Source organism: Eucyclogobius newberryi, unplaced genomic scaffold (assembly GCF_026437365.1).
Source record: "Eucyclogobius newberryi isolate DKJ021-1_F unplaced genomic scaffold, fEucNew1.0.hap1 SCAF_6, whole genome shotgun sequence".
In the NCBI taxonomy this organism is placed as follows: Eukaryota; Metazoa; Chordata; class Actinopteri; order Gobiiformes; family Gobiidae; genus Eucyclogobius; species Eucyclogobius newberryi.
Genome location: NW_027316278.1, coordinates 22178112 through 22188384, shown reverse-complemented (window position 1 = coordinate 22188384; position 10273 = coordinate 22178112). Strand labels below are relative to the sequence as shown.

General features: G+C 40.4%; 1 protein-coding gene across 1 annotated transcript in view; it reads left to right on the top strand.

Annotated features, from left to right (window-relative positions):
* Positions 1-10273, top strand: part of cspg4ba (chondroitin sulfate proteoglycan 4ba) — a 17844-nt gene extending 7571 nt beyond the window's left edge. The window contains exons 3-10 of the mRNA XM_072432596.1: positions 1-1197; positions 1458-1931; positions 2193-2369; positions 4063-4261; positions 4592-4723; positions 6020-6192; positions 6434-6617; positions 6996-10273. The exon at positions 1-1197 is cut by the window's left edge and continues 2373 nt beyond it. Of these exons, the coding sequence (XP_072288697.1) occupies positions 1-1197; positions 1458-1931; positions 2193-2369; positions 4063-4261; positions 4592-4723; positions 6020-6192; positions 6434-6617; positions 6996-9046 (4587 nt within the window). The 3' untranslated portion in view covers positions 9047-10273. The remainder of the gene's footprint in view (positions 1198-1457; positions 1932-2192; positions 2370-4062; positions 4262-4591; positions 4724-6019; positions 6193-6433; positions 6618-6995) is intronic.

Genomic DNA, 10273 nt, shown 5'->3' with positions numbered 1-10273 from the left:
GACAGGTTCAAGTTTTTGCTCTTTTCAAAACATGCCCGGTCCCAAAACTATGATTTTCAGTTTACAATCAAAGCAGATGCAAACAGTGTGTTTATGAAAAATGACGGACTTTCACTTTTTGAAGGAGAAAGTAAATTAATCACCAGAGACGAGTTGTTTGCGGAAACTCTGCGCACCACTGATATGCATTACTCTGTCGTAAATGGCCCCGAACACGGGAAGCTAGCTCGCATCAGTCATTCAAATTCAAACGCGAGTTACACCAACATTTTAACTTTCAGTAACCGGGACATCTTGGACAAGCGACTTATGTACATCCATGACGACGGCGAATCCACTGCAGACGCATTCACGTTCTTAGCATCCACCACTCAGGGATTCAAATCGACTATTGCGGAGGACGAGGTCGGCACCAAACTGGGAACGTTCAACATTTCAATCCAGCCGGTCAACGATCAAAAACCCGTGCGTGTGATCGATAAGGTTTTCCATGTGGTCAGAGACGGACAGAGGCTACTGACTGCGGAGGATTTGCGTTACCATGACGCCGACTTGGATTTCGATGATGGGGAGCTGCTGTACACTCGGCGAGGGATTCCCATGGGAGATCTGGTGCTGGTGAATGACACAACACACAGGCTGTTCCAGTTCCACCAGAGAGACTTGGAGGAGCATCGCGTGCTCTTCACTCACAAAGGTGTCAGCACTGGGAGATTTGTGCTTTTTGTCTCGGATGGAAAACATTTTGTATCCAGCCTGTTGGACATCAGTGCTCACGATCCATTCTTGAAAGTTGGAAATAATAGCGGTTTACTGGTCCAGAAGGGAAAATCTGTATTTATCTCCACAAGTAATTTTAGCGTCGAGTACAATCTGGACATCAGAGAGGACCAAGATGTTCTTTTCATCGTGAAGGAAGCGCCCAAAAGCGGTGCCGTTTACTGCAGAGGAGATCAAGTCAGTTCCTTCACACTGTCAGATCTAAAGGCGGGATGTCTTTCATATCAGCACAATGACAGCACACATCTGGCAGACCACTTCAACTTAGCGGTTAAAGCAAAAGGACTCACGCTGTCAGCAAAAGTGAATGTAAAAGTTTACCTGGAAAGTCATCAGCGACCTCCCATCATACAGACACATAACGTGATACTGGTGGAGGAGGGGAAACCAGTAAAGATTGATGAAACAAAACTAGAGGTAAGTGAGCCCGGATTATTTACTACACATTGTCTGGTTGATATAGTAATTTGTGTTTTATCTGTATGTGTGTTGGTAAATAAATCACAGTCAATATCCACTCCTGAAACATAAATGAAACATGAGCTAAACAGAAAACTAGCTGTCATGGTGCATTGTTTATTGAGTTTTCACGTTTGTGCTTGAGTGCATTTTCACCAAACAAAACATATCTTTACTGGCACACAGAAGATTTCTGACATGTCTTCCGATTGCTGCAGGTGACTCATGAGGACAACCTGCCTTCTGAGATTGTATTCACTGTGAGCAAAGGCCCAACGCATGGATTTCTGCGGCGTTTCGTTGAACCGGAGGAGAGCTACATCGGAACCAGGAGGTCTCCTGTCAAGACGTTCAGCCAAGCAGACATTTACAATGGGCACATTCAGTACCTGCAGGTGGACCCTGACAAGTTCAATGACACCTTCATCCTTGATGTCACCAATGGGGTCACAGACGTGAGAGGCATCAGGGTGTCTGTTGACATCATCCCACGCCTCATCCCTCTGCAGGTCTCTGATTTCACCGTGGAAGAGGGGGCCTCCAAGGCACTCACACAGGAAATTCTAAAGGTCACCAACCGGCATTTTTCTGGAATCAACTTCCTTTACAGTTTGACTCAGCCCCCACAACACGGTCACATTGAGCACTCCCGACACCCGGGGGTGGCTCTAACCTCTTTCACCAGGAGGCAGGTGGGTTATTTTTACACATATACACAGTTTCCATGTAGCATCCTCCTAAACATTTACAGAACACATTTTTAGTGATTTAATTTTGTTAATTCAACTTTAATGCCATGCAATTAAACATGCATTAACAATAAATACATTCACATGTTTAGAACCATAGAGCAGTGCACGTGCTTTTAATATAACATCATCCCACGCCTCAAACAAACTCATTTATTGATTGAATTTATTTGAACAACTATGATTTGTGTTGTTCATTTCTAGGTTGAACATGAATATATTTACTACGTGCACGACAGCAGTGAGACTTCAGCTGATAACTTCTCAGTGGTGGCCAATGACACAGGTCTGAGGAAGCAGAGTGCAGTCCAGGCGGTGCACATCCAGGTTACAGCTGTCAACGACGAGCCTCCTGTTATTACAGCCAACAGGGTCCTCAGGGTGAGTCTGCGCCCGCTCTATATATAATCTCTGAACTTTTCCACTTGCAGTTCTGGCACCATAGCTTACTGTCAGACAATTTCCATGTAGGCAGTGGTGCTATTTGCCATGGCTGACTGGCTGGCTAGCTCAAAGGGGAAATATGTTTGCTATGTAGAGGAGGGACCGTGGAGCTGGCAAAATAGAGAACTTGGCATGTCCCCCAAGTTTCGAGGACTTGCGTTGTATTGTGTTTTGTAAGTTATGAGAGGAACAATGTTCTAACTAGGGTTATTAATTGTTAAACGTATGTTCATCATGATTTAGATTTTTGTGAGAGATATTGTTGAGTCTAATGCTGTTCTGAATGACATGTTAGAAAGGGCTGTAAATAACCTTGTGACTGCCCTGGTTACTTTGCTCTGTGCCTCTCCAGACTGCCCTATACAGTACACGAGAATGTTTGCATTATTTACAACCAGTCAGTAAAAAAGTACTTTCGCTGCCATGTATTTGAAATGCTTTTCTTGTATACAAGCTGTAACCTGCAACCGTAAGTGTCCATTTGTGAAGAACTGCTGGCCTCAGGTTCAGAGGACACATTTGAGTGAAACCCCAAGATTCACCTCAGGCTAAAATATTCAATATTTAATCATTCTCTGGTCTTTACGGCCTTATGGCTAATAAGGAGCATTTCCAATGAACTGCACTTTTATTGCATAAATACCGAAGGTATCTGTATACTTTAGGTGCTGTAAATTTCAAGTTTCATCAAAATCTTGCATTTCAATTACTTTCAGCATTTTCATTAAATCAGAAAGAAAATATATATATATATATATAGAAAAAATATTACAGTAAACCATAAAATGTGAGCCATTTGTGTACATGATGAGTATGTTACACAATCAATCACTGTTGGCATACTTGATATCCTTTTTGTAACGTCTATTTACCACCATAACAATGTCATTTTTGAAATGGCCACAAGATGGCCCTCTATATTTGCAGTTGTTTGTAGTGACTGTTCAATGCACACTGTTTACATGAGCACACCTATTTAGTCAGTGAGCCTCTTTTAGAAATATATTTGGTCATGAAACAACAATAGCTACATTTGATATCTGGGACATTTAAACAAGCTTTGAATGACACCATCGTACAGCCATCAGCAGGAGATACATTTCAGGACATTTCAAACTTAATCTTAATTGTCTTAATCAATTCTGGGAAATGATTTAATGTTTTGTTTTTTAATCTTTTCTTTTTTGCAAACACTTTGAGTCATATCCAGACTAAGCAGTTGTTCCTTTGGTTAAGAAGGGCTTTACTTCAGGTGATTCATTTCCTGTACATTTAACACACAGATTCAAGTTGTGGTGAATGCTTCCGTTACACTTCAAACACATTTGTACTCTTTAAACCTTAAATTGCTTTAATAGCTGTCCAGCATGAAATCAAAACAGATTTAATTATGTCAAAAGAATAGAAAATATATTTAAGCTGATATAATATAAAAATGATATAATTTGTGTAGGTTTGCTGTCCTTCTGCACATACGGCATCACGCTTGAGATGTTTGCATTAACACATTTGCATCGCTAGACTATTTCATCATTATAGTTCCCTGATGTCTGGGTTTGTCCTAATAAGTCATGTGATGGTATGCAAAGCTGTACTGCATAACGTAGCAGTTGTGTTTTGCTGGGAGCAGGTTTGGGTGTCTTCAGTGACTGAGATAAGACCCGAGGACCTCATGGCTGAAGACCGGGACTCTCCTTCAGAAGAACTGCATTTCATGGTCACTCCTCCCAGTAATGGACACTTGGCCCTGAAAAGTGCCCCCATGAGGCCAGTTCTCAACTTCACACAGACCCACATCGACCAGGGGCAGCTGCTGTTCGTCCATAAAGGTGACCGCTTGTTTAGCTGGTGTGTTGTGGTGGTACCATTTTGAAGACGTATGTGTACTATACTCAGATATGGTAAAGCAATGTTAGGTTCATTTCCAACTAGTTTCAACATTACAATTAAACAAGTAAAGATTTATGGGTCGTGTATCTGGGGACACATATAGCTCATATTTATGAAGTGTAAAAATATGAATTATATATACTTCTGAATGCACACACAAAAACACAAACCCTAATGTTAGTTTACAATTTGTCAAACGTCCAATACATTCCATTAATGTCAATCATGCATGTGTACTTATTGTTAATTACACCTCTGTCTCCGTGTAGGCGCCATGTCCGGAGGATTCAATTTCCAAGTAAATGATGGTGTGAATTTTACCCCTCGACAAATCTTCAGCATCACAGCCAGAGCTTTGGTCATTATTTTGGAGAAGAACCGGCCTCTTAAAGTGTTTCCAGGTTATGCTCTTTACACACTCTATTTTCTTTTAAACGAAGTTGCTCTGGTAATTCACACTCATTGAAGGATGGTTTATAAATAGACTCACGCGTGTTGTCTAAGTTTGCAAATGACATTGAAGTGTTTGTTAGATTGCTGGTGGTCTGGTATTGCTCTGTCAGAAGAAAGAGGGATAGAGTGAGATAACAAACTGCCAGCTGTCACACTCGGTTGCTCTTCCAGCCACAGGGCAAGGAGACACTTGAAATGCTGTGAGCTGCCATGTTTGTTTCTGTGCCAGGCCTGCCAGCGTGAGGGGCGCGTTGGGAGAGAGGGAGCGGACAATAAAGGGCTTGATAGTGAGGCACAACCTAGACCACTTTCTCTGGGGATGTGAGAGAATTCATTTAGTCAGACCAAGTAGAATATTTTTCACAATATTTTTCAAGTCTTTATTTCTTTATTAGTTTTAGACGGACCGTCCTAAATGCGTACAGGCATAAATTGCATCTTCAACATAAAATTATGATTTTGAATGCATCATTTTATGTCTCAAAAATGTGTTTAAGATAAGATAAGATAATACTTTATTGTTCACACATGGGGAAATTTCATTGTTGCAACGCAGGTAGATACAGAGGAAAAGAACAGATAACTTGTAGGAAGTTTGAAAAACACTCTCAGTAGAAGATCTCTTATAAACAAAAACTCCTATAGACAAAACCTCCCATTTCCCAACAAGGGATGGAGGGGGAAAATAATAAAGATACAAATAAATGAATAAATACCATTGCATGTGACCATTACATGAATATGTGTCACGACAGTAATTGCACACGACAGTAATTGCACATGAATTGCACATTTTTGTTTGCTTGCTCGATATAAGAACACAAGAACATTATACGCGTGAGAAATTCCATAACGTCCTCCTCTTATGTCTCAGGAGAGAACATTTCCCATGAGACTATGGTGGTGGCTGTGCACACGCAAAATGATTCATAAATCTGTCTGTTGCTTCAGTGTTACTTTCAGTTCATTCATTTCTCAGCAGACTGCTTTGGCATTCTCACAGTCTTGAATGTAATTTGTGTTGTTTGTTTTGTTTTTACTACTCAGGAACACACCGTGCTTCTACTTCTGTTTCTCAATACTATCCAGATCCTCTTAATAGCTTATTTAGGCTTTGACCAATCAGACTGCCCTGTTACTGTTAAATCTTACCAATTACTCAATTATTGTTAATTCTACTTTATTTTATGGTAATAACGCAACCCTAAAACTGATCTATGTTTTGCTTTGTTTTTTCCTTGCAGGTTCATCAACACCAATTACAAATGAGCATTTACAAGCAGTGACCAATGACATCAGTGACACGTCTAACCGCACCATCACCTTCAGCGTGACCCGACATCCTAAACTGGGCCGTCTCGTTTTGAAGCAGCCTGATAATTCTGTAGTTGACATCTCCACTTTTACACAAGCTATGGTAAATATGCACAAATGTCCCTTTATTTAGGTCAGCAGACTTCACACCATAGCTTCGACTGAATATTTAATGGGTTGTGGATTTTCTATTGTTTTAAATAATAGATTGGTCATTATTCAGAGAGCTGACTTTGCTTTCCTCGCTAAACTGAAAATGTAATCAATATCTATGAATACTTACTGCTGAGACAAAGACTGTTGTTCAAGGATTCGTCTGTCAAATTGTGTTTTCTGCTACACAGGTGGACGGGAAAAAAGTTTTGTATGTCCAGACACCTATTGAGTCAGTGGGATGGGAGGCTATGGACTCCATGACCCTCTCTGTGTCTTCACCTCCTACGTCTTTAGAGAGCCAGAGCTTTAAGATTGACATCTCATATGAAAACACTGGACCTGAACACAACACTGTGTTGCTGGCAAATACTGGTAAATAATATATAAATAAATGTTTATTTACGATTGATGCTACTTTTACTATTTTGATATCTACATTTGTTTTACTGTATTATTTGGTTGTACATTTGACAAAAATAAATGAAACAAATGAATAGGCACTATAATCCAAAACAATATAATTGAATATAATTAAAACTGTGTACCTATTCAAAGTAAACACTTTTGTTATCCCAAAGTCTGCAGCCTTTTAGAGTGTTGTGTGTTTAGATGTGCAGTGACATTAAGCTCATAAAAAGATGAAAAAGATGTTCTGCACTAGATTTTAGCTTAATATCTCATTTCTGCCATCCCGGATGTCTATTTTTTCTCTTTATTGTGATGTTTAATTGATGTTTTCACCCTACACAGGTACTAATGTAACAGAAGGGGAGAGTGTTGTGATCATCAAGTCGAGCCTGGATGCTTCAAATCTGCTGACTAAGTTGCCGGTCCCAGATCGAAGTGCGTTTGAGGTCTGGTACCAGGTCACATCTCTGCCAAAACATGGTGTTATTATAGTTGGAGAACGCAACCTCACCAAAGAGAAACCCAACTTCTCACAGTTCATTATTAACAAGTACGGAATCACCTACAAACACGACAACTCTGAGACCGTTCACGACCGCTTTGTGTTCAGCACTTGGCTCAACGCTAAAGGCAAAACGGCGCAGCGACCTAGCGATAGTGATGTTATTGAAGAAACTTTCAATATTACGATATCTCCCGTGAATGATCAGCCTCCTGTACTCAAGACCAAAGCCCCTAGTTTGAAGGTGGTTCAGGGAGACACTGTATCCCTGAGGCCTGAAAACCTCAAAGTGGAGGATTTAGACAACACCCCAGATGACATAAATTTTATCGTGATCAGCAAACCAAATAACGGTTATCTAGCTCTGGAGGTCAGCTTGAATGAGTCTGTGGATTCTTTTACACAAGCCCAAATTAATAATGGCAGTGTATTCTTTATCCACGATGGGAGCGCTGCCTCTGGTGTGTTTTACTTTAGCGTAACTGATGGTCACCACAAACCAATTTACAAACTATTTAACGTCGATGTGACTGAAATTACCGTCTCGCTTGTTAACCACTCTGAGCTGACTCTAACTCAAGAAAAAACATCTGTTCCGCTCACACAGAACAATCTTTGTGCAAAAACGAATGGCAAAAACACCACAATTCGCTACCAAGTTACAGCACCGCCTCAGTTCGGAAAGCTTTTAAAAGATAACCTAGAGGCCACACAATTTGAGCAAGAGGATTTACGAACGGGGAAGTTGTCTTACCTCATGACCTCACGAACATCTGGAGAAGACAGCTTTAAATTTACTGTTTTCACGTCAGAAGCAAACTTAACTGAGCAAGTGCTGAATATCTCAGTTGAGCCGTTAATTCACATGGGTCACGGTGTTGTAATTCCCAATGGGGTGCTCGTTAAGCTTAACCCTAGCTTCCTCAATGCATCTCAACTGGCTAACATAAGCGAGAGTGTGCCCGTGTTTGAAGTATTGACTCATCCAAGTAACGGTAAGCTAGTTCGCCTAGCGTCCTCCAAAGCGTCACCTGCGCAGTCCTTTACTTACAAGGAGATACAGCGAGGGGAAATCGCATTGGAGCTGAGTGCAAACATGACTGGAGTTCAGGAGTTGAACGACACACTCATATTTGTCCTGAAAGCAGACGCCGTTCCTCCAGCGAAAGGGGAGTTCCACTTCACCATCGTGCCATATGATCCAGCACTTTTACCTACCACAAAGAGCCCCACTGTAACCACATCGGCTCCACCTCAGACTGCAGTCCGGACACTGAAAAACGGGACAACTCTTCTCGACACATCTACTGCTTTTCCCCCCGCGCAGCAGCCCAGCAAAAACCAGCAGACATTTGAAAAAGGACGCAACCGCTGGGGGAACTCGAACAGAACCAGCATTTTTAGCACCACTCTTGGCAAACCGAATCGTGTCACTGAGGAGGACATCCCGTTTAGGAACACGCCGGTTCGTGTGGAGTCCTACCCTCAAAAATCTCCAAATCCTCTCCTTGTCATCTTACCATTACTGGCTTTGCTGTTGCTTGTCATCATATTTGTGGTGCTTGTCGTGTACCTCAGGCATCACAGGCGGAGAAAGCCGAAAAGGGCCACACCAACAGAGCACACGCCCCAAAATATGTCCACCAGTCAGTCCTATAGCAGTCAGAGAAGCCCCACGGTTCCCACAGTAAGGGTAACTCCTCTAACCCCGGGCAGTTGTCCCTCCAGCCCTGTGCTAGGTCATTTCCTGTCCCATCACCAAAACTCTGCCTTTAACACTCTTGATTCTTCCATGTTCATCAGCACGTGGAGTAACGATTCCCCTGCAGCTTCTTCTCAAATTATAACTGTTGCTACCCCGACTCTTCGTAAAAACCAATACTGGGTATGAACTTAGAAAATATGAAGAATAAATTACAATGTCTTTGACATGTTTTTCACAGTGTTTCAAAACGCAAGTATAAATGGTCTATTGTGTATGTGAATACATTTTACACCTAACTCTACTATGTGCTTAAGGTAGGATTGTCTTATAATAGTCGTCAATTAATTTCATTTGCCAAATGTTTTAAATATATTTTTCTAAATAATGCCATTGTTACAACACAGGTTTCAGTCAAATTAGAATAACTACTTGCATTACGTTTTAAACTAGCAACCAAAGGTGACAGAGATCTTGATATCTTGAAGTGGAATGTAATCATGGTAAGCCCAAATGTGTTAACTGAGACAAATCACAGAGAGGCTGGTCTTGCCTACACGTGTGTCGACTATGACCTCTGCATGTACATGTACATAACCCAGAACAATCAATTCACATGTGCCTGTCTGCCTATTTATGTTATGACAGAAATGAGTTTTGTGTTAGGGAAATTTATTTTCTATTCTCAAGATTTAAGAATGGAACTAGTTTTGGTTCCCCCTTGTACTATTGTTAGTACCAGTCATGATTTTATGATTTAGGAACAATGCAATGTGCATTTAATTGCTGATAAATACTTAAAACTGTGAATTATTTACATCGACATTGCTGCAACATTACTGCATTATTGTCATTTTATATTGTATGTAGTTGTGTAGTACATCCGCGTAAAGCATTTTTTAAGCTCAGGTATTTTAGCTTATTATTTCTGTGATGCAACTTCAAAATGATGTAACACTATAGAGGCTCTAAAATGGCCCTAAATGCCCCAACCACTAATACTAAAAATGTAAAATACTTGTGGTACACTTGATTATTTACTTTGTAACTGTACATGTGTTTACCTTGTGTAGCTGCTAAAACAACTGTGGAATATATTATTATGGCTCGTGAAAATGTGTAAATATACATTACAAATTCATAGCCTATGATTTGACAAATAAAATAACTACTGATATTTATATAAATTATTTTTTTGACTACTAGGTTGTAATATTATGTCTATGGTATTACACTGAGCGTGTGCAGTTCTGCTGTGTTGGAAGTGGGAGGGATTCAGACACTGAAAGCCTTTATTTCCTTTTATAAGATAATTTTGTGGTGTTCACTTTGTTTATCCCAATCGCAAATTAATCATATTCCCCATTATGAAACATTTATTTATACAGTATTTGTAATAAATACATTTAAAGATAT